Raw genomic sequence first — 24,611 nt, 5'->3', positions numbered from 1 at the left:
CACCCGGCACAGCCACCCGGAATGTCCCCTTGCCAAATACTGGACATAATCTCCACCCCGCACAGACAGAAGAGGACTGGCCACCCCTCATAGCCTGGTTCCTCTCTAGTTTTCTTCCTTGTTTTCGGCCTTTCTAGGGAGTTTTTCCTAGCCACCGTGCTTCTACACCCGCATTGCTTGCTGTTTGGGGTTTTAGGCTGGGTTTCTGTACAGCACTTTGTGACATCAGCTGATGTAAGAAGGGCTATATAAATACATTTGATTGAGAGCCAGTCTGGCTTCTACCAAATTATGGAAAGTCTGAAATCCAAAGAGAATAATAAGCACTATAATTGATAATTGAGAAAATAGTTTTGAACCATTTGCTCACTATATAAAATGTGCCACACAGTACAAAAGTACTTCCAATATGCTGTTTCTACCCCTGAAATAGTGTTGTCCTCAGCTGTTTTGTATTCAGTGTCCAGATACATTACTGAATGACAACTAAATGGGGTTTTCTAATCTGAGACATAAAATGACCAAATATGTTACATGTGACATGTAGGCCTAAACTATTTTTAACTGAGCTATAAACCGAAAAGGCAGTAGTGGGTTCTGTCACTGATCCCAGGCATAGAATGAGATTAGAATCAGGGCCAGACTACTGCATTTGAGGCCCCAGGGCCACGTTCTCTGTTTTATAATGCTATTCTAAATATAATAAAATCCAATTTTATTGGTCACATACACATATTTAGCAGATGTTATTGTGGGTGTAGCGAAATGCTTGTGCTCCTAGCTCCAACAGTGCAGTAGTATCTAACAATTCACAACAATACACACAAATCTCAAAGTAAATGAATGGAATTAAGAAATATATAAATATTAGGGCAAGCAATGTCGGAGTGGCATTGACTAGAATACAGTACATACATATGAAATTAGTAAAAGAGTATGTAAACATTATTAAAGTGACCAGTGATTCCATCTCTATGTACATAGGGCAGCAGCCTTTAAGGTGCAGGGTTGAGTAACCGGGAGGTAGCCGGCTAGTGACAGTGACTAAGTTCAGGGCAGGGTACTGGGTGGAGGCCGGCTAGTGATGACTATTTAACAGTCTGATGGCCTTGAGATAGAAGCTGTTTTTCAGTCTCTCGGTCCCAGCTTTGATACAACTGTAAAGACTTCTGGATGACCTTCTGGATGATCGCCGTGTGAACAGGCCGTGGCTCAGGTGGTTGATGTCCTTTATGATCTTTTTGGCCTTCCTGTGACATCGGGGGCTGTAGGTGTCCTGGAGGGCAGGCAGTATACCCCGGTGGGGGCAGACCGCACCACCCTATGGAGAGCTCTGCGGTTGCGGGCAGTGCGTTCGCTGTACAAGGCAGTGATACAGCCCGACAGGATGTTCTCAATGGGGCATCTGTAAAAGTTTGTGAGGGGCCAAATCAAATTTCTTCAGCCTCCACCCACACAGACAGTGTGGGTGGACCATTTCAGATTGTCAGTGATGTGTACGCCGGTGAACGTGAAGCTTTTCACCTTCTCTACTGTGGTCCCATCGATGTGGATGGAGGCGTGTTCCCTCTACTGTCTACTGAAGTCCACGATCAGCTCCTTCGTTTTGTTGACGTTGAGGGAGAGGTTATTTTCCTGGCACCACTCCGCCAGAGCCCTCACCTCCTCCCTGTAGGCTGTCTCTGTAACGGGTGACGCTCTCCTCATCCTCGGAAGAGGTGAGGAGAGAAGGATCTTCAGACCAAAACGCAGGCTTTGGGAAATAAGCCATCTTTATTTAACAACGATGATGGCAACACGAAACGAAACAAAACACTTTCAAACTACAAAACAAGAAAACGACGTTGAACGAAACCTGAACATAAACTTACATAACTAAACATAAACTTACGTACAGGAAACGGACGACATCGAAACGAAACAAACAAACGCTACAGTCCCATGTGGTACGAACATACATACAGACATAGGAGACAATCACCCACAAACAAACAGTGAGAATGCCCTACCTAAATATGACTCTTGATTAGAGGAAAACGCAAACCACCTGCCTCTAATCAAGAGCCATACCAGGCAAACCAAAACCAACATAGAAACGAATAACATAGACTGCCCACCCAAAACACATGCCCTGACCATAAACACATAAAAACAACATAAAACAGGTCAGGACTGTTACAGTACCCCCCCCTCAAGATGCGCACGCCGGGCGCACAAGCACAAAGTCCAGGGGAGGGTCCGGGTGGGCAGTTGACCACGGTGGTGGTTCCGGCTCAGGACGCTGTTCCCACCCCACCATAATCCATCCTAACTTCCTCCCTCCAAGAATGTCCACCCTCTTTTGACCCCCACAAAATCCCCTTAACAACATATCTAATAAGGACAACACCGGGACAGAGAGATAAATCAAGACAGAGGGATAGATAAGAATATAGAAGTAGATAAAGATAGAGAGGGAGATCAGGATAGAGGGGCAACTCCGGACTGAAAGGCAGCTCCGGACAGAGAGACAGCTCTGGACTGATGGGCAGTTCTGGGTATCTAGCCTTTTCAGGCTGAAGGGCAGCTCATGGCTGACTGACGACTCTCGACGCTCATGGCAGGCTGACGGCTCTCGACGCTCATGGCAGGCTGACGGCTCTCGACGCTCATGGCGCTCTGACGGCTCTGGCTGCTCATGGCGCTCTGACGGCTCTGGCTGCTCATGGCGCTCTGACGGCTCTGGCTGCTCATGGCGCTCTGACGGCTCTGGCTGCTCATGGCGCTCTGACGGCTCTGGCTGCTCATGGCGCTCTGACGGCTCTGGCTGCTCATGGCGCTCTGACGGCTCTGGCTGCTCATGGCTCGCTGGCGGCTCTGGCTGCTCATGGCTCGCTGGCGGCTCTGGCTGCTCATGGCTCGCTGGCGGCTCTGGCAGATCCTGTCTGATTGGCGGCTCTGGCAGATCCTGTCTGGTTGGCGGCTCTGGCAGATCCTGTCTGGTTGGCGGCTCTGGCAGATCCTGTCTGGTTGGCGGCTCTGGCAGATCCTGTCTGGTTGGCGGCTCTGGCAGATCCTGTCTGGTTGGCGGCTCTGGCAGATCCTGTCTAGTTGGCGGCTCTGGCAGATCCTGTCTGGCGGGCGGCTCTAGCGGCTCCTGTCTGGCTGACGGCTCTAGCGGCTCCTGTCTGGCGGATGGCTCTGTAGGCTCATGGCAGACGGGCGGCTTTGCAGGCTCATGGCAGACGGGCGGCTTTGCAGGCTCCTGGCAGACGGATGGCTCAGATGGCGCTGGGGAGACGGATGGCTCAGATGGCGCTGGGGAGACGGATGGCTCAGATGGCGCTGGGGAGACGGATGGCTCAGATGGCGCTGGGGAGACGGATGGCTCAGATGGCGCTGGGGAGACGGATGGCTCAGATGGCGCTGGGGAGACGGATGGCTCTGGCCGGATACGGCGCACTGTAGACCTGGTGCGTGGTGCCGGAACTGGAGGCACCGTGCTAATGATAAGCACCTTCCTACTAGTGCGGAGAGCAGGAACAGGGCACACTGTATTCTCAAAGCCTACTCTATCCCTGATGCGTGGTACCGGCACTGGTGACACCGGGCTGAGGACAAGCACATCAGGATTAGTAGGGGGAGAAGATACAGTGGGTTCAGGGCTCTGGAGACGCACAGGTAGCTTAGTGCGTGGACCCGGAACTGGAGGCACCGGGCTAGATACACGCACTACAGGGAGAGTGCGTGGAGGAGGAACAGGGCTCTGGAAATGCACTGGTAGCCTAGTGCGTAATGTAGGCACTGTAGGTACTAGGCTGGGGCGGGGAGGTGGCGCCGGAAATACCGGACCGTGGAGGCGTACTGGCACTCTTGAGCATTGAGCTTGCCCAACCTTACCTGGTTGAATACCCCCGGTTGCCCGACCAGTGCGGGGAGGTGGAATAACCCGCACCGGGCTATGTAGGCGAACCGGGGAAACCATGCGTAAGGCAGGTGCCATGTATGCCGGCCCGAGGAGACGCACTGGAGACCAGACGCGTTGAGCCGGCCTCATGACACCTGGCTCAATACCCAATCTAGCCCTACCAGTGCGGGGAGGTGGAATAACCTGCACTGGGCTATGCACTCGTACAGGAGACACCGTGCGCTCTACTGCGTAACACGGCGCCTGCCCGTACTCCCGCTCTCCACGGTAAGCCTGGGAAGTGGGCGCAGGTCTCCTACCTGCCCTTGGCCCACTATCTCCTAGCCCCCCCCCAAGAAATTTTTGGGAATTACTCACGGGCTTTTTTGGCTTCCGTGCCAGACGCGTTCCCTCATAGCTCCGGTTCCTCTCCCAGGTAGCCTCTGCTCTCCTCAATGCCTCCACCTGTTCCCATGGGAGGCGATCCCTCCCAGCCAGGATCTCCTCCCAAGTGTAGCAACCCTTTCCATCCAAAACATCGTCCCATGTCCATTGCTCCTTTCTCTCCTGTCCCTTACTCCGTTTCGTTTTCCCTTGCCGCTTGGTCTTAGCGTGTTGGTGGGTGATTCTGTAACGGGTGACGCTCTCCTCATCCTCGGAAGAGGTGAGGAGAGAAGGATCTTCAGACCAAAACGCAGGCTTTTGGGAAATAAGCCATCTTTATTTAACAACGATGATGGCAACACGAAACGAAACAAAACACTTTCAAACTACAAAACAAGAAAACGACGTTGAACGAAACCTGAACATAAACTTACATAACTAAACATAAACTTACGTACAGGAAACGGACGACATCGAAACGAAACAAACAAACGCTACAGTCCCATGTGGTACGAACATACATACAGACATAGGAGACAATCACCCACAAACAAACAGTGAGAATGCCCTACCTAAATATGACTCTTGATTAGAGGAAAACGCAAACCACCTGCCTCTAATCAAGAGCCATACCAGGCAAACCAAAACCAACATAGAAACGAATAACATAGACTGCCCACCCAAAACACATGCCCTGACCATAAACACATAAAAACAACATAAAACAGGTCAGGACTGTTACAGTCTCGTCATTGTTGGTAATCAGGCCTACTACTGTTGTGTCGTCTGCTTGGTAATCAGGGCTACTACTGTTGTCTGCTTGGTAATCAGGCCTACTACTGTTGTGTCGTCTGCAAACTTGATGAGTGAGTTGGAGGCATGTGTGGCCACGCTGTCATGGGTGAACAGGGAGTACAGGAGGGGGCTGAGCACACACCCTTGTGGGGTTCTTCTGTTGAGGATCAGCGTAGTGGAGGTGTTGTTTCTACCTTCGCCACCTGGGGGGCGGCCCGTCAGGAAGTCCAGGTGTCATACCCTGATCTGTTTCACTTGTCTTTGTGATTGTCTCCACCCCCCTCCAGGTGTTGCCCATCTTCCCCATTTTCCCCTGTGTATTTATACCTGTGTTCTCTGTTTGTCTGTTGCCAGTTCTTTTGTTTCGTCAATCTTACCAGCGTTTTCCCCTCTGCTCCTGTCTCTCGATTGTTCCTGTTTCCTAGTTTTCCCGGTGTTGACCATTCTGCCTGCCCTGACCCTGAGCGTGCCTGCCCTGACCCTGAGCGTGCCTGCCCTGACCCTGAGCGTGCCTGCCCTGACCCTGAGCGTGCCTGCCGTCCTGTACCTTTGCCCCACCTTTCTGGATTACTGACCTTTGTCCGCCCTGGCCCTGAGCCTGCCTGCCTTGGACCTGCCTTTTGCCTGCTCCTGTTCGATTAATAATCTGGTGTTACTTCGACGTTGTCTGCATCTGGGTTTTACCTGAAACATGATACCATGAGATTGCAGCTTCTACACATTTTGTCATGAGGTTATGAGAAAATGTTGCAGTTTTAAAGCTAATTTCCTGCAATTCTACACTTTTAGTCATTGGTCAGAGATAACAATTTGCTGTTTTATAGCTCACATCATGCTAAGTTCCTGCTATTCTACACATTTACCATGAGGCTGAAAGGGAAATTTGGCATTTTAAAGCAAATGTCCTGCAATTCTACATATTTTGCTATCATATGCTATATGACCCCAGAAGCCCCCAAAAATAAAACATTTAAATACTGTTTTGCACAAAACATATAGTAACCTATGGCAGTCTGATTAAAATCGAATGCCTTTTTTAAACATGTATTAGGCTTACTAAACAGGTGTGCAAAAAATAAATAACCTGACATTCAGTTGACCCAATTAAAAATAATCTGTCATCTCTGGCCAATCGCTTGACCTGCGTCTTGAAATCATAGGCTGTTCTAATGTACTGATGAACGCGGATGACATGACAAGACTACCGGATCCCGATGCCAGTTAGTTTTATGTTATTGAATATTCTCACATAAAACAGTAAATTCTAAAATGCGCAGTCAGTAGGCGGTAAAGGGACTTTATAACGAGTAGCGCAAATAACGGATATTCCCAATTTATTTAAATGGCGTCTGGGAATGAAGAGGAAAGTGCGAGTAGCGTTTCATGGAGGCTAATAGGCCCAGCCTCTGAGCTTTCCAAGAAGCAGTGCCGTTTGATGCACTCCTCCCTCGGCTACGGCTCCGATGTTTGCCTGTTCTACGTGAAAGGGGAATTCTTCGCCATGGATGCTCGCTGCGCTCACTCGGGTAACCACATATGCCTCACTTTACGTTCCACTCGCTATATCTCAGAGCTATAGGCTAGACACAATGCGCTGAAATTCTATAGAAATCACTAGCCATATGCATATCATACTTTTTTGAAGCTATGAATAACAAAAACACGAATAAACTGTTTTCGTAGGAAATAGATTAAAACTGGTACAGTCATTTTGGGTATAACATGGTAAGATACTGAAAGAGTCGAAAAATGCATGGAAGGCAAGTGCTCACTCATAAGCATGATTTATGTTATGGAATGAGTTAAATGAGTGTATCAAAAGGCCAGACAAAACAAGTAGACTGCATGTAGATGTTATACTGTATTGCATTTCAACTCGCCTTCTTTCCAGTAATGTCAACATTTCTGGAGTTAAACTCTCTTTGATAATATTGCTCTTCAACGAAATGAAGTATGACATCAGATCACATGAATCGATTTCCAGAGGAAAGTGTTATTCATGTAGTGTGCTGTCTTTGACAGGTGGTCCGCTGTGCGATGGAGACATTGAGGATGCAGATGGTCTTCTGCAGGTCTTCTGCCCCTGGCATGACTATGACTTTAACCTCAGGACAGGACAATCAGGGACTGGTTTACAGGTGAGTCTACCAACTAATATAGACAAACCAATAAACCAACCTACACTTCTACAAACCCAGAATGCTATGCAATTAAACTCAAAATGAAACAAACTTCACCGCAGTTGCAAACTTCTCTAAGCCTTGACCAAGATCTGCAGCCTACAGTGAGGGAAAAAAGTATTTGATCCCCTGCTGATTTTGTACGTTTGCCCACTGACAAAGAAATTATCAGTCTATAATTTTAATGGTAGGTTTATTTGAACAGTGAGAGACAGAATAACAACAAAAATATCCAGAAAAATGCATGTCAAAAATGTTATAAATTGATTTGCATTTTAATGAGGGAAATAAGTATTTGACCCCTTCTCAATCAAAAAAGATTTCTGGCTCCCAGGTGTCTTTCATACAGGTAACGAACGGAGATTAGGAGCACACTCTTAAAGGGAGTGCTCCTAATCTCAGTTTCTTACCTGTATAAAAGATACCTGTCCACAGAAGCAATCAATCAATCAGATTCCAAACTCTCCACCATGGCCAAGACCAAAGAGCTCTCCAAGGATGTCAGGGACAAGATTGTAGACCTACACAAGGCTGGAATGGGCTACAAGACCATCGCCAAGCAGCTTGGTGAGAAGGTGACAACAGTTTCTGTGATTATTCGCAAATGGAAGAAACACAAAAGAACTGTCAATCTCCCTCAGCCTGGGGCTCCATGCAAGATCTCACCTCGTGGAGTTGCAATGATCATGAGAACGGTGAGGAATCAGCCCAGAACTACACAGGAGGATCTTGTCAATGATCTCAAGGCAGCTGGGACCATAGTCATCAAGAAAACAATTGGTAACACACTATGCCGTGAAGGACTGAAATCCTGCAGCGCCCGCAAGGTCCCCCTGCTCAAGAAAGCACATATACATGCCCGTCTGAAGTTTGCCAATGAACATCTGAATGATTCAGAGGACAACTGGGTGAACGTGTTGTGGTCAGATGAGACCAAAATGGAGTTCTTTGGCATCAACCCAACTTGCCGTGTTTGGAGGAGGAGGAATGCTGCCTATGACCCCAAGAAACCATCCCCACCGTCAAACATGGAGGTGGAAACATTATGCTTTGGGGGTGTTTTTCTGCTAAAGGGACAGGACAACTTCACCGCATCAAAGGGACGATGGACGGGGCCATGTACCGTCAAATCTTGGGTGAAAACCTCCTTCCCTCAGCCAGGGTATTGAAAATGGGTCGTGGATGGGTATTCCAGCATGACAATGACCCAAAACACACGGCCAAGGCAACAAAGGAGTGGCTCAAGAAGAAGCACATTAAGGTCCTGGAGTGGCCTAGCCAGTCTCCAGACCTTAATCCCATAGAAAATCTGTGGAGGGAGCTGAAGGTTCGAGTTGCCAAACGTCAGCCTCGAAACCTTAATGACTTGAAGAAGATCTGCAAAGAGGAGTGGGACAAAATCCCTCCTGAGATGTGTGCAAACCTGGTGGCCAACTACAAGAAACGTCTGACCTCTGTGATTGCCAACAAGGGTTTTGCCACCAAGTACTAAGTCATGTTTTGCAGAGGGGTCAAATACTTATTTCCCTCATTAAAATGCAAATCAATTCATAACATTTTTGACATGCGTTTTTCTGGATTTTTTTGTTGATATTCTGTCTCTCACTGTTCAAATAAACCTACCATTAAAATTATAGACTGATCATTTCTTTGTCAGTGGGCAAACGTACAAAATCAGCAGGGGATCAAATACTTTTTTCCCTCACTGTATGTGCTTAGCCTATTATATGGCACCCGATCCATGACAACAATAGTCTCCCTTCCCTCCCTCCTTGAAATTCAGTTGGCATTTACATTTTTTTATTTAACCTTTATTTAACTAGGCAAGTCAGTTAAGAACAAATTCTTATTTTCAATGACGGCCTAGGAACAGTGGGTTAACTGCCTGTTCAAGGGCAGAACGAGGATTCGGGGATTACGAACTTGCAACCTTTCGGTTACTAGTCTACTAGTTACTAGTCCAACGCTCTAACCACTAGGCTACCCTGCCGCCCCATGAATGGATAGGAGAAAGTGGTGACGGAGAGATTTTCACGGTCACCATCCTGGTCAATGATTCATTCAAGGAGGGAGGCAAAGTTCTGCGTTTCCTATAATGTTCCAAAAGGGACGTCACTTTTTCAATCAATTTCTCACCACCCCTTCATGTCAATTAATTGCTGGAAATACAAGCAATTTTTTTTGTCTTTATAATTCCATGCAGGAGAAAAAACAAGGATGAAATTGCCTGTGAATGTTATAAATTAATTTGTTACAATTACAATGGGGTTAATGATCCAATGTCCAAAGTTAACATAGCTGTCAGATGAGGTGTTTGGGGGTTTCTTGGATGTTGGAACCACTCACAGTGGTGGTCTGACTGCATGTCTGTTGCCTTTTAAAACGCCAGTAGCTCTGTGTTGGTATGTTCTTGTGTTGACTTGCTCAACATTTCAAAATGTGTATTCCTAATCAGTGCAGTGTGTGGAAAACAAAATTGGCCCAGGCTACACTAGCAAGTGTGACAGCAATATTGAGTGTTGTGACACGTTCTGCCTTGAGTGTGCTCTCTGCTCATGGTAAAGCTCACAGTCAAGGTGTTTTGTTTGTTTTCAGTTTTTCCAGCCGTCACATGTCCTTGTTTTATGTGTTTATCTGTTTTAGCAACAAGTGTACAAAGTCAAATTGGAGGATGGCAGTGTGTATGTGAAGCACGCAAGCCCTCTCTCATTACAGACCTTCCCATCGAGCAAGAAGAGCTGAACTGCTGCCTAAAACCTGTTGTAAGCCTGGGCAATCCATATGGAATGGCCTGTAGCAATCCTGGGCAATCCATATGGAATGGCCTGTAGCGATCCTGGCAATTCTTTGAGATTTATTCGACAAACCCAAGCCATCTGAGGCATTCCTTGCCTTATATGATCATCACAGACCTTTTTCCACTCGGATCTGGCAATGTTGTACTCTGGGTCATTATCAAGAGGATCGTCTGAAGGGAAGAGATATGACATCATCTTTTTGTTTGAGGTTTTTGTTGTCGGAGACACTGGGACGTTAGCCATCCGCTGGCAGTGAAATAGAGAAGAGGTTGAAGGGCCACTGCTGATCTTGATTACCGATCAGACATTCAACAGACATTATGTATTAGCCACTGCTCAACTTAAGTACATTTTCATTCTTCCCTCCCTCAATATATCACAAATCCTCACTGTAACTGGCTCTTATGAAATCTGTGGAGGTTTACAAATATTCTATGTTCTAAATGATATGTCCAATATGTATATCTGACTGGTGCTTTAGGGACTACTGGGAATATAGATCATTTTAGTAGAGAAGTGTCAACAGCCCATCTTCACACCTTTAAAATGCATTACTGTAAGGTGCAAGAGTATAATTACTGGAACTGATGTGATGTAATTGAGGTTCAAAACATGGTCCCAAATTTGAAATGCCCTTATATGCAAAGCTTTTCATTATTTTACCTCAACCGTTTAACAGCGAACATATAACAACAGCCTAAACACTGCCCAGTATCTGACCTCACATACATTCCGTCAATGCATTTGGTTCACCTCCGGTGAATGATAATTGAAGCTATTAATAGCTACTGTAAAGTTACAGCCACAGTAAAACATCTATTCATGTTGCTGAGTGGTGAGGTTTTGAATGGAATAAAGTGATCCCTGCATTAGCCCAGAGAGAGAATAGAAACCACAGCTCAGCTATATGACATCCACCTAAACTGGTGCCTGCCATTTGTAGTACCTAGCTGAGATCCAAGGGAACACACATGAAGGGTCCTGTAATTATTACTGGTTATGGTCCAGTAATAAGTATTTATTAAAGCCCTGTCAGCATTTCCCCTTTGGCCGATGCACAGACGTGTTCTTCCCTACTGACGCAATGGCAAAGGGAAGACTGGTCAACAGGCTTCAGAGCAGACTCAGGACTGAAATGCACTATTCAGTCAAGAGAAATGTGTTATTGTAGCTACTTGTGTTTTTTATGCCTCCTCTTCGCCTACACTGGCAACAACATTCACTACATCTTCTATCCACTACATGTTCTCACTCTGACATTACAGAGATTGCCAAAAAGGTGTCAGTAAAAGTGTGGCTTGCCATTCTAGTTTTCCCTCATAGCCTCCCCTGTTGTGCGACTTTTTACAATAATATTTCCATTGGTGTCAAGTGCTGTGTGCATAGGACCTGTGCCTCGTGTTTAATTATTCATCACCTGAGGGGTAATATTCACTGACAATTGTGTGTTTTGGTAAAACAATCACCTTCTACTGGGTCTGGCGTGCACAGTCCAAGAGTGGTTTTCACATTTTGTGGATCCAGACATTTCCGAATAATCTGTTTATTGGATTGGATTGCATTCACAAGTTGTCCTTAGACATTAGAGTACCCATCGTTGATGTCAGAACTTTGCAATGTAGGCTTTTACATAATGTTTGTCTCTCATATGCAAAGCTCTATGTTTACTTTTTTTGCTACTGTTTCAAATGTATATGCCTGTCATTAAACTGCTTATATGGTTTTTCATACCATTTTATATTCATTGTTATGACTGTCTTGTTATTGATGTGGATGTTATGAATTATGCAAACTAAGTTATCCCTTCATTTTGTGTTTTATTTCAATTTAATCTCACGGTACGTCATGTCTTAGTACTACAGTAAAATGGAATATGTCCTTTTGCTGATGACTTTTTTCAAAATAAAATATGTTTCCAGCGCGATCATTAATACATATCAAATGTATCAAATCAGGACATAATATCACCAGAAAGTCTACATCAAAGGTTTATTTACAATTCCTCATACATTTAGTAAATGTCATACAATACACAATTTACACATAAAAACCATATGAAAAAGAAAAACAAATGGGCAACGCCATGCAATACATGTTACATAATGATTTACAGAGAATTCTCAGGAATTGATTTATATAATGCGTTTATGGGGGCCCAAGACTTCTCCCAGAGCACAGTGGCAACTATACAAGTCTCTTTATAGGCTAGGCAATGATGGAAATATCCATTGCTCGCTTCGCCAGAGGATATTCCTAAATAAGTTAGTCTCCCTCAGAGCAGCCAGACAGTACAGGAGAGGACAGATACATGCACTCATCATGCTGATGGCACAAGCACACTCGGAAAACAACCTGAGGCCAAGGCAGGGCTGTATAGTGTCAGTCAGTCTACAAGTCTAGTATTCGACAGGACGAGTAGTAATACGAGACTGCTGAATTACAATGGAGAAGTGGTGAAAACCGGGAGAAAATGTGAATTGCTATTTAATCACTTATGTGAATTGTGAAGCATGGGCCTGTCTTGGAATTGTTAGAACCTGAAACAGTATCTGGGAGTCATAGGGAATCATGTCATTTGGCTATTACTTCTTTATTTAAAAAAATGTTTAATCAATTTTTAGCCCACAAATTGTCAAGTTTCTAAATTTGAATGGGAAAACGTTCTTTCTCCTTGTTATACGAGTTAGGAAACTCCCAACATTATTTCCAACTCATTAAACAAAGTCATCCAGCTCTTACAGATCTACTTTGAAATCCTCTGAAAGACAAAGAGCCTGTTTGGATATTCCTTACTATTTTTCTCACTTGATGTGTTACGTAACATTGGCAGTTAAGACTTGCTCTGTATCTCAACCTCCGCCCCATAGCCTCTCTATGAAACATCTACCATTCAACTTGTCAGTGCACTTTGCCTTTAAATGGTCTACTTCCATATGAGACCGCTTCAGCTTCAGATAAGTGATTGACAGCAAGGTCAAAGAACACTTATTCTTTTCATTTTTTCCCCCTCCAACAGCTCTCTCTTATTAAAAACTATCACAAGATAATCTCATCCTTCTCTCACAAATGACTCCTCTGGATATCTTTGGTATTACATGTCCTCCAGTTGTCCAATAGCTCTCACACCATTCTGTGACGAATAGGAGTTGGGAGTGATCATCACACATGCGGATCCAGCTCGGCTGCAACAATCTGCTACGCTGGACTGTCCATGCTAAGAGGGCTTAACAGGCCCATGATGGCAGAAGTCATTGATAATGACTAGAGGACCATAAACCATAATTTCCACATGTTGCTCTTCATAGGCAATTTACAATAGATTTGTATAATCTATTTGATCTCAAAGTAAATGTTGCACATCTATTTAGTTGTCCTATTTTTGGCTTATGTTTTGCTGACTGAAATGTAAGAAAACACCTTGATTTTTCAGCTAATTTAACAGTAGGGTCATTTTAATGTTGAATGTACTCGACCTCTTGGGCCTAAATTATATCCAACAGCAGTCTGGAAATCAACTCGTTTGGCTTTTTATGAAAGACTTGGTCAAACTCTTTAAATTGCCCCCAAGAGTATTTGTCATTTATTTCCTAATTAACGACTGCCCTGATAATAACGTGCCAGACCTGTTTGCCGCCTCTGTAGTCCACAGACACTCATTTGGGTTTGGATTAGTTCAGCTCTAGGAGCTCTCCAACGGTCTGAAGGGACCCACAGCCACCCACTACATAGATAAACAAGTTTGGACCTATTATCAATGGGGAACTTTCCTCCAATTACAGAATCCAATTAAATAGGCCTCCTTGAACATCTTTCCACTTGCCACTGTACTGCCAAAGCACTGGAGAGCCTCTAAAACTCATACTCAGTGAGGGGTAGAAAGATGGTATGCTCAATATTGGTTCTACTGAGGGATTATTTAAATAAAGATTCATTTTTCCAGAATGTATTTTCCCATTAGGAAACACATGGAATTGGTCCTGTAATAGTCTAAGATGCAACTTAACTCTAGTAATAAGTTGTTGTTTAGTTGCTATTGGAAAACAGTACAGTTGAGATGTGTTTTTCCCTCTGGAAAGGTACTGTGTTCTCTGTAGCTGAAAATATGATTGTACAATTAATGCTAAAAGTTTATGAGTCATGCAGCAAGATATGAAAAAGTTATCAGAGCAGATTGCAGAAGTATACTTGACACAGACTATGTAAAACGATGACCTAACATTTGAATTATGGTTATTCACTGTAATGCAAAGGAATCCTCTACAAGCTCCCTTATAAATATCCTTATTATAAACTGGGGGGTTCGAGCCCTGATTGCTGATTGGCTGAAAGCCGTGGTATATCAGACTATATCGCGGGTTTGTATTTTTAATGCTCTAATTACAGTACCTTGGTAACCAGTTTATAATAGCAATAAGGGACATCAGGGGTTTGTGGTATATTGCCAATATACCATGACTAAGGGCTGTATTCAGGCACTCTGCGTTGCGCATAAGAACAGCCCTGGCCCTGGTATATTGGCCATATACCACACCACCTCAGGCCTTATTGTTTAAGTACAGTGCATTCGAAAAGTATTCAGAACCCTTGACTTTTTCCACATTTTGTTACGTTACAACCTTATTCTAAAATGTATTAAATTGTTTGTTTCCCCTCATCAATCTACACACAGTACCCCATAATGACAAAGCAAAAACTGGTTTTTGGAAATGTTGGTAAATATATTACCAAAAAAACTGATATCATATTACATAAGTATTCAGACCCTTCACTCAGTACTTTGTAATCCCTGCCTAAGGTGCTTCAACAGACTTGAGTCATCTTGGGTATGACACTACAAGCTTGGGGAGTTTCTCCCATTCTTCTCTGCAGATCCTCTCAAGCTCTGTCAGGTTGGATGGGGAGAGTAGCTGCATAGCTATTTTCAGTTCTCTCCAGAGATGTTCGATCGGGTTCAAGTCCAGGCTCTGGCTGGGCCACACAAGGACATTCAGAGACTTGTCCCAAAGCCACTCCTGTGTTGTCTAGGATGTGTGCTTAGGGTCGTTGTTCTGTTGGAAGGTCCTGAGCGCACTGGAGCAGGTTTTCATCAAGGATCTTTTTGTACTTTGCTCCGTTCATCTTTCCCTCGATCCTGACTAGTCTCCAAGTCCCTGCCGCTGAAAAACATCCCCACAGCATGATGCTGCCACAACCATGCTTCACTGTAGGGATGGTGACAGGTTTCTTCCAGATGTGATGCTTGGCATTCAGGCCAAAGTGTTCAATCTTGGTTTCATCAGACCAGAGAATCTTGTTTCTCATGGTCTGAGAGTCCTTTAGGTGCCTTTTGGCAAACTCCAAGCGGGCTGTCATGTGCCTTTTACTGAGGAGTGGCTTCCATCTGGCCACTCTACCATAAAAGCCTGATTGGTGGAGTGCTGCAGAGATGGTTGTCCTTCTGGAAGGTTCTCCCATCTTCACAGAGGAACCATTTAAGATTGATGGAGGCCATGTTCTTGGGGACCTTCAATGCTGCATAACATTTTTGGTACCCTTCCCCAGATCTGTGCCTCGACACAGTCCTGTCTCGGAGCTCTACGGACAATTCCTTCAACCTCATGGTTTGGTTTTTGCTCTGACATGCACTGTCAACTGTGGGACTTTAAATAGACAAGTGTGTGCCTTTCCAAATCATGTCCAATCAATAAAATTTACCACAGGTGGACTCCAAGTTGTAGAAACATCTGAAGGATGATCAATGGAAACAGGATGCACCTGAGCTCAATTTCGAGTCTCAAAGCAAAGGGTCTGAATACTTATGTAAATAAGGTATGTTTTTTATTTTTAATACATTTGCAAATCTATGGCGATTTCTAAAAAACGTTTTTTGCTTTGTCATTATGAGGTATTGTGTGTAGATTGATGAGGAACATTTTTTATTTAATCAATTTTAGAATAAGGCTGTAACGTAACAAAATGTGGAAAAAGTCAAGAGGTCTGAAAACTTTCCGAATGCACTGTATACTGAAGGATTTACCCTATTTACCAGCAGTAAAGTGCTGCAGAGTGTGCAGTATATTGGCTTGTCACATGATGATTTGCAAGGGCTCTCAAGTCAAAATGGAATATAGCTATTGCACTTCATGAGACAAAGACAGACATCCCCCCACACCAAACAACAATACAGCCTCAGAATTAGTCTAGCTAATTCTCTGCTATGTATAAATAGGGTTTTCATGTCTGTTGTTTATTTGTTTTGTTTTTTACATTCCTGACAGTAACGTACAAGGGATGTTGAAGAACAGACAGAGAGGTGTGTTGGATGAGTACTTGGGGACTTTGTGGGAAGTGAGGGCTGAAGGTAATTGTGTCATGCCTCACAATCTCTTCTCCCAGGTCCCATACCGCAGGCTCTGTTTAGTCTACTGGTGAGATCCGTTTTGTTAAGGGATGCTTGTCTTGGCTAGGGTCCTGATGCATGTTGTAGTTAAGTTACAGTAAAGTTTGTCTGGATCGCAGTTGGCAATGTGACATGCTAAACATTATTTTTTTTTTTAAACCTAGAAACAAGGGTACTAAAAAGCATTCTCTGTTCCACAGACGCGCTAATTCCTTGCACCCCAATGCATCTTAAATAGGCCTCTTCTTGGTAGAGAATACTTCCCGGTTTCTAGAAAAGGGGCCCACTGTCTGTTACAAACAGACTGGATCACTAGGACCTGATGTTCCTCTGATTTTGAGGGACTCATGAGTACAATGGAAAGCTTTGGCCAATTAGGAAGTGTTTAGCATTTAGACTGGCTTTTACAGTTGGTTGTAACTCATGCGATCATAGACATCAGAAAAGACGGCCACAATGGTTAATGTGGAACGCTACAAATCCAAATATAAACTTGATTTCTCAGAAATTGATTTTGTCGTTTCATTCCTAAAAGCCTATTAGCTATTAATTAAATTCATGTCCTTTGCTGGACTGATGAAAGCTAAAGAAATGTAGTTCTTCTCAAATAAGAAAATGAATACTGATATTTATTGCCAAACCCTTCAAGTAAGTTTCAGAGAAAATACATGTCTTAATTTCTCTCCTCCGTGTGGTTTTGCCGGAATGGTTACTGTTTCAATAGGGTACCGTGCTGTTCAGAGAAAGTTCACATCCAACATCACCAAGCTGACCCAACTTGACATTTAATTATTTGGTTGTGAGGACGCCATCTTCTTTATTTCCAACCCAAAGACCTAAGAGTAGATTGAAAGGTGTTAGGAAAACTTTACACTCACTAACCATTTTCATTCTGTGGCTCAACGAAAACTTGTAACTCACTTAACGGCAGATCTACTGCCTGTCCTGTGCCCGCATCACGGATCTCCTCCTTGTAGAGGAGCTGGATCTGCGGCTGCTGGACCCAGAGGGGTAGGTCACCACCCGGGAGGACCTTCCCCGGACCTGCAGCCCCTGGGCCTCCCGCATGTCCCGGGCCATCTGAGAAAGAGTCTGACTGGGGTTCGTCTGGAGGCGTTGGAAGAGACTCTCCCTGGTCACAGTCCTTTCTGGGCAGCTGAAGGTCAGAGCAACTCCAGTGTCTGACTTCATCTCCCTGGAGAACCCGTCAGAGGTACCGTCAAAGCAGCGTCCGATGGCGATCTCTTTTGCCACCCTAGGGTTCTGGTCTGTGACCGTGTAAATGCCATAGTTGTGTCCCAAGGGGTCGACAGGGCCCAGCATGTTGAAGGCATGGGACTCGTTGTTCGGTGAGGTAGGGGGGTGCTTGGTCAGGTACTCCTTTAGCAGGCTGTTGATGCCCACTCTCCGACAGTTGCCCTGTGGGAGGACTGATATAAGGGACCTGTCGACTGCGGCTTGGTCGAAGAGCATGCCACTGCACTTGAACTCAAGGCAAGCTGCGGAGGTGTTGGCCACATGCATGTCACGGGTGCTGCGGATGTCTCTTATACCGTACAGCTGACCTGCGGTCTCAGGGTGGGTGCCTCCATGGTTCTGTGACCTTATCATGACCTCCTTTTGCCCCTGGATCTTGACCTTGATGTAGCAAGCCCTGAACTCCTGAGGGTTGGGCCACCAGGAGTGGTAGTCACCCGTCCACGATGTTAAGTCGTTCTCTTGGAAGGGCACAACATTGTATTCGTATTTGTCCTTTTCCACTCTGAAGAATCGGAAGTGGTTTGCATCGACTCCAGCATTTTCACAGTCTATTAAACTCTGATAAGGGTATATTGGTCCATTGGTCTCTTCCACATTGTTGGGGTTGGGTTTTGCCAAGTTGATTCTGAAGGCTGTTTTCTTGAGAGCTGGATCATTGTGGTCTGATCGCTGGTAGTCTATCTTGTCTAAGTATGGCTGAGACACTCCAATGATGTTTGGGTTCATCTTGGGGGTTGAGGGAGCTGCCTCCAGCTCTTCACCACCCATAATTCCTGTGACATAAGCTGTGTAAGCATCAGGCACCTGGGCATCACAGAAGGCTGGCAGGCAAGCTCCATTGGGTCCGGTTATCACACTGTCAAAGCGACCCCATGCTCTGGGGTTAGAGGAGAAGCCAGGCTTGGGCTCCAGGTTTATCAGGCTGATGACCACACCTTCTAGCTGCTCAGTGTTCAGGAACTTGTCATTCATGTACGCCCGCACTTTGACGTAGCAGCGGCGGTTCTCAGGCACGTCCAGGTTGAAAAGTCGACGCTCCCTGATTTCCATGTTACCTATGAGGAAAGTACGCTCCTCTCGCTTGCTCCTCCCATTACCACCAGATGTGGCCTGAGTGTAGTGAAAGTCACTCTCCTCCTCCCAGATGCCTGTGTCTGGGTTGAGGGACCACAGTTTCATTTTGGGAATGTGAGCTTGCATTTGGACGTGCTGCGTGTCTAGGAGTACTTGGACCGCTCCAGCCCCCAGGACTTCCTGGTTCGCCTCATCTCTGAAGTCAACAGAAAACATCCCATATGTCCTCAGTGGAAGCATGTCACCCTCATCGTCCACAAAGTTGAGGTCACCAGGAGCTGCAGCAGCTGTGGTGATGTTCCTGGGGTCAATGAAGGTGACACTGGCTTTCACTGTACCTTTGTACACCTCCCCATTATTCTTGTGGAAAGAATTTGGAGGTATGACGATCTGTCCAATAGGGTCCTCCCCTTTAAAATCTGTTAAGTCAATGGTATTTGTCTCTCCAGCATTGATATCAATAGGTTCCTGCTTTCTCATCACCTTCACGTCATGGTAAACATACCCCCCTCTCCTGTCGAAGATAAACACCTTAGGAGTGTCAATGAACTTCTGCGTGGGATCCACAAAGTTGACTACCAGCCTCTCTGTGTCTGGGGTTATATTGAGTGTGAAGCCTCCTTTGTACCCTGTGGTGCCTACTCTCTCCTTGCCAATGTACATGTGCCCAAAACGCAGTGGTTCATCGTTGTCTGCTGTGACCACCCTGCCACGTACCAGCACCTTGGGCACTACACACTTCTGGCAGCCACACTCAGTTACAGCCTTGATGGGCAGGCTGTAGCTCCCACAGTCTATTACCCGGCTCTCCATCTTCTGGACCCCACAGCAGTAGCCACCTCCATCCCTGCAGCGCAGGTCGAAGTCCAGGGAGCCTGCACACTTGTTGTGGGGGCAGCGGCCGGCGTTGTATAACTTAGAGTCCGTCCCAGGCTGAACACAGTCCATGGGCAGTCTGATGAGGTGGTTCTCAGGAGTGGGGTTGCATGCCGGTGTGCCTTTAGCTGTGGAATACACAACACATAGAGTCAGCAATGAGAATACACTTATGTTTTATGGCTGTAAACATACATGCATATGCACATATAGGAGTACATTTACTCATTCACTTATTTCATACAAAAAACAGATGCAAATGGCCCACTCTGTCACACTTCACATTAACATGTAATTACCTAGAATTTCATTTTCATAGGGAGCATTAGTGTAATTAGTATGCAATAACAATACCTGTAACTATGGTAATATGAACAACATTTAGAGGTTTCCTTTATTCCTTTATTATTGGTGGGATAAAGAGTAGTGTTGTTCTTATAGGTATCTGGTGGTTATGTCATGCTGGTTAATTGCATTGTGGTTATCAAGGTACAATGAAGGTAACTACATGGTAAAGGATACGCAATGTAAAGTGTTCACTTAAACACACGTTCTCTCTGTCCACATGCTGAGCGACAACCATGACTAGCCAAGTTGCACTACAAATCATTCATAATGGGGTAATTAGATGTGAACATCGGGAGAACATTTGTTCACCAACCATCCAGATGGAAATTGGAAAGAAAAGATTTTTGTTTACCCAAATGTTGGCAAAATGATTAATGTGCATGACATCATGGCTGAGTATACGCTCCAGTGTTCCTGTTAAACTCCCCATCCTCCAAATAAGAAGATTATTGCAGACAGATGGAACAGTCTGATTAGCCCAATGTGTAATTTCCTTCCCTGGTCCCTTTGCGTTCTTTCAAAAATTAATTAAAATTACAACAACTAAAAGAAACGATAAGAAAATGGTACAGATGTAAGATCTTAAATTGAGACAGTTTGCTACAGCAGGAAAATAATTTTGCAGCAATAAAATATATGAATTACGTGGATTATAATTAATGGACATCTTTGTAGGGGTTAATACATTTTTCGTAATAGAAAATCAAGTCTGACATTTCAAAGTGGAAATTACAAACTTAAGAAGCTTTTTTAAACCTCAAATACACTACAAGTTTGACATTTCCTATATTTCAGGAAAGTTCAAATGAAGACCCTACATCTGTAGTCCTGTCTTTTTAATATGAATGAATTGAATTGAATGTTTTATTAATTAACTGGAGTGTAGCCTATTGTTCCCTAGTGAAGGGAACCACATCGGGCTGGTAGTGTGAAGCAGGTTCATCATTCTCCACTAAGAGCCTTGATGTTCCAGGTGTTGTTGGTCTAGTCACAGGGGCAGATCTCTCAGGCTGTAGCCCGGCTGATTGCTTTAGCACACTCCTCCGCAAACCCTATTTGTCAATCTATATCGTGGCTAACAAGCAACTGGGGAATATGCACAATGTGTATCTATCCCGCACGGATGTGGAAACGTATACTTCTCTGACTTGGCAAACAAAAGGACCAGGATTTATTGTCAATCTTGGATTTCACTTCAATACGGGGAGCTCTGGAGAACTGGGATTTGGGTTTTTACTGTGTCTAGAATCTCTCGGTAAAGAATATTTGTTTAGACAAGGCTGCTTTCGACCAATGTAAACATAATAAAACCTTACTGCTCCACGTGCTGCCAGATTCTGTGGCCCTTGATATTTAATGATCTTATTTCCTTGGGTGTATTTATTTTTTAGTTGTAACTGATACAGTCAAATTTTCTGAAGTTTTTAAATATTTTTTAAATCTTTCTCATTCAGTTTACTCCAGCATCCTTCCCATACTGTTAATTTCTACAAGTACAGTATAGGTACAGTTAGTATAGGATTTGATGGATAAGGTCTATACATACCGATAACAGTGAGGAATGCCTGCGAAGACTTGCTGCTGCCTGTTTGGCTGCTGGCTTTACAGTAGTAATGTCCAGTCTGCTCTGGCTTCAGGCCTCTCAACAGCAGATCCTCTTCGTATTTAAACACATTCCTATCCAGTAGGGTCCCATTGTGGTACCTGGAAAGGAGAACATGCCATTAAAAAGTTAAACAGAACATTCTAATAAGCTATTTTAAAATTTAAAATAATGGCATCTAGCCATGATTAAAATAAAACTTGGATGATTTTTCCAGAATTTAAAAGTAAATGCATCATCTTACCAGTAGTATTTGTCAGGCATGGGCGACCCTGTTGCCTTGCAGCACAACATCACACGCTGTCCCTCGTAGCGCACTTTGTCCTCCGGGTGCTTTACAACATATGGCTTCTCTGCAGAGCAGTAGGAAACAAATCCTTAAAAACCTGGCTCCGAAACTGTTGAGAATGGTACCACTGAGGCATCATGATTCCATAAAACTTAACCAGGCCTACAGTTTGAACTCTTGTTGGTCTCCGTACTTATGAAAAATGATTGGTGTGTGATTATGGTTAAAATACTGCCCCTGTAACTGCACCTGTGTTTATTTAGTTTCCACATACAGCGAGGTCCGAAATTATTGGATCCCTTGATAAAGATGAGCAAAAAATACTGTATAAAATAAATACAAATACTGAACTATATTGTGTGCTCAAAAACATATATTTTTACAAATATTTTGTTTAACAAGTAATACAAAAAAAATCATAATCTTCGTTTTCAATAGTGCAGCACTCTCCCATTGCAAGAATAACAAAACTGAGCCTTTTCAATCAAATGTTAATCAATCAAATGTATTTTATAAAGCCCTTTTTACATCAGCAGTTGTAACAATGTTTAATGAAATTGGAGAACATATTGAGAGGGATCTTAGACCATTCCTTCATACAGATTCCTTCCAGATCCTTGATATCCTTCATCTGCACTTATGGACAGCCATCTTCAATTCCCAGAAACACTAGACCCACTCAATTTCCATACCGCCCCAACAGACCCACAGATGATGCAGTCTCTATTGCACTCCACACTGCCCTTTCCCACCTGGACAAAAGGAACTCCTATGTGAGAATGCTGTTCATTGACTACAGCTCAGCGTTCAACACCATAGTGCCCTCAAAGCTCATCGCTAAGGACCCTGAGACTAAACACCTCCCTCTGCAACTGGATCCTGGACTTCCTGACGGGCCGCCCCCAGGTGGTAAGTGTAGGTAACAACACATCCGCCACGCTGATCCTCAACACAGGGGCCCCTCAGGGGTGCGTGCTCAGCCCCCTCCTGTACTCCCTGTTCACTCATGACTGCACGGCCAGGCACGACTCCAACACCATCATTAAATTTGCCGATGACACAACGGTGGTACGCCTGATCACCGACAAGAACGAGACCACCTATAGGGAAGAGGTCAGAGACCTGGCAACAACAACCTGTTCCTCAACGTGATCAAGACAAAGGAAATTATTGTGAACTACAGGAAAAAGAGGACCGAGCACGCCCCCATTCTCATCGATTGGGCTGCAGTGGAGCAGGTTGAGAGCTTCAAGTTCCTTGGTGTCCACATTACCAACAAACTTACATGATCCAAGAACACCATGACGTTCTTGAAGCGGGAACGACAAAACCTATTCCCCCTCAGGAGACTGAAAAGATTTGGCATGGGTTCTTAGGTCCTTAAAAGGTTCTACAGCTGCACCAGAGAGCATCCTGACTGGTTGCATCACTGCCTGGTATGCCAACTGCTCGGCCTCCAACCGCAAGACGCTAGAGGGTGTAGTGCGAACGGCCCAGTACATCACTGGGGCCAAGCTTCCTGCCATCTAGGACCTCTATACCAGGCGGTGTCAGAGGAAGGCCCTACAAATTGTCAAAGACTCCAGCCACCCTAGTCATACACGGTTCTCTCTGCTACCACACGGCAAGCGGTACCGGAGCGCCAAGTCTAGGTCCAAGAGGCTTCTAAACAGCTTCTACCCCCAAGCCATAAGACTCCTGAACATCTAGTCAAATGGCTACCGAGACTATTCACATTGCCGCCGCCCCCCCCCCCCCACATCACTCCCACTCTCTGTTGTCATCTATGCATAGTCACTTTAATTAAACTCTACCTACATGTACATACTACCTCAACTAACCGGTGCCCCCGCACATTGACTCTTACGAGCCCCCTGTATATATTGTTATTTTTTACTGCTGCTCTTTAATTACTTGTTACTTTTATCTCTTATATGTATTTTTTTAACTGCACTGTCGGTTAGGGGCTCGTAAGTAAGCATTTCACTGTAAGGTCTACACCTGTTGTATTCGGTGTATGTGACTAATACAATTTGATACCGCAGGTTTTCAATGGGGCTCAAGTCTGGAGAATGAGATGGCCATTGCAAAATGTTGATTTTGTGGTCAAATATCAATATCTTTGTGGATTTTGATGTGTACTTTGGGTATTGTCTTGCTAAAAGATTCACTTGCGGCCAGTTTTCAGCCTCCTGGCAGAGGCAACCAGGTTTTTGGCTCAAATGTCCTGGTACTTGGTAAAGTTCATGATGCCCGTTGACCTAAACAAGGGGAGGCTATGAGGGGTGGCCAGTCCTCTTCTGGCTGTGCCGGATGAGATTATAACAGAACATGGCCAAGATGTTCAAATGTTCATAAATGACCAGCATGGTAAAATAATAATAATCACAGTAGTTGTCGAGGGTGCAGCAAGTCAGCACCTCAGGAGTAAATGTCAGTTGGCTTTTCATAGCCGATCATTTAGAGTACTACTCAATACTACTTTATTACCTGTTAAACAAAATCTTTCTCTTAGCAATTGTATTAATATAAAATAAATTAATTTAAAAAAAATTAAATGAGCATGCAATATAGCTCAAGGCAATTCCACGGTTATGGAGTGATGCTGAGACTCAGATTTTTCACTTTAAAATGTTTGTCAAATAAAAAAACAATGATTGCAAAGTTAACTTCTTATGGCTGGGGACAGTATTGAGTAGCTTGGATGAATAAGGTGCCCAGAGTAAACTGCCTGCTACT

The 24,611-nt window shown here is 44.5% G+C and overlaps 2 protein-coding genes across 3 annotated transcripts in view; one reads left to right on the top strand and one right to left on the bottom strand.

Annotated features, from left to right (window-relative positions):
• The first annotated feature begins 6,210 nt into the window (after window positions 1-6,210).
• LOC139540964 (Rieske domain-containing protein) lies at window positions 6,211-11,967 on the top strand. The gene is made up of 3 exons (XM_071345053.1): window positions 6,211-6,591; window positions 7,088-7,203; window positions 9,889-11,967. The coding sequence occupies exons 1-3, from the start codon at window positions 6,408-6,410 to the stop codon at window positions 9,985-9,987; spliced, it is 399 nt and encodes a 132-aa protein (XP_071201154.1). The 5' UTR covers window positions 6,211-6,407; the 3' UTR covers window positions 9,988-11,967.
• A 51-nt stretch (window positions 11,968-12,018) lies between these two features.
• The window catches only part of cilp2 (cartilage intermediate layer protein 2), a 28,372-nt gene continuing 15,779 nt past the window's right edge, over window positions 12,019-24,611 (bottom strand). For both annotated transcript variants that reach the window (XM_071345051.1, XM_071345052.1), the window contains 4 exons: window positions 21,828-21,936; window positions 21,527-21,684; window positions 17,344-19,760; window positions 12,019-17,258 (listed from right to left, as the gene is read on the bottom strand). In XM_071345051.1, coding sequence (XP_071201152.1) covers window positions 17,356-19,760; window positions 21,527-21,684; window positions 21,828-21,936 — 2,672 coding nt within the window. In that variant the 3' untranslated portion in view covers window positions 12,019-17,258; window positions 17,344-17,355. The remainder of the gene's footprint in view (window positions 17,259-17,343; window positions 19,761-21,526; window positions 21,685-21,827; window positions 21,937-24,611) is intronic.

This window comes from Salvelinus alpinus, chromosome 16, assembly GCF_045679555.1.
Source record: "Salvelinus alpinus chromosome 16, SLU_Salpinus.1, whole genome shotgun sequence".
In the NCBI taxonomy this organism is placed as follows: domain Eukaryota; kingdom Metazoa; phylum Chordata; class Actinopteri; order Salmoniformes; family Salmonidae; genus Salvelinus; species Salvelinus alpinus.
The sequence above is the reverse complement of the archived record's forward strand: the minus strand, read 5'-3'. Positions and strand labels throughout refer to the sequence as shown.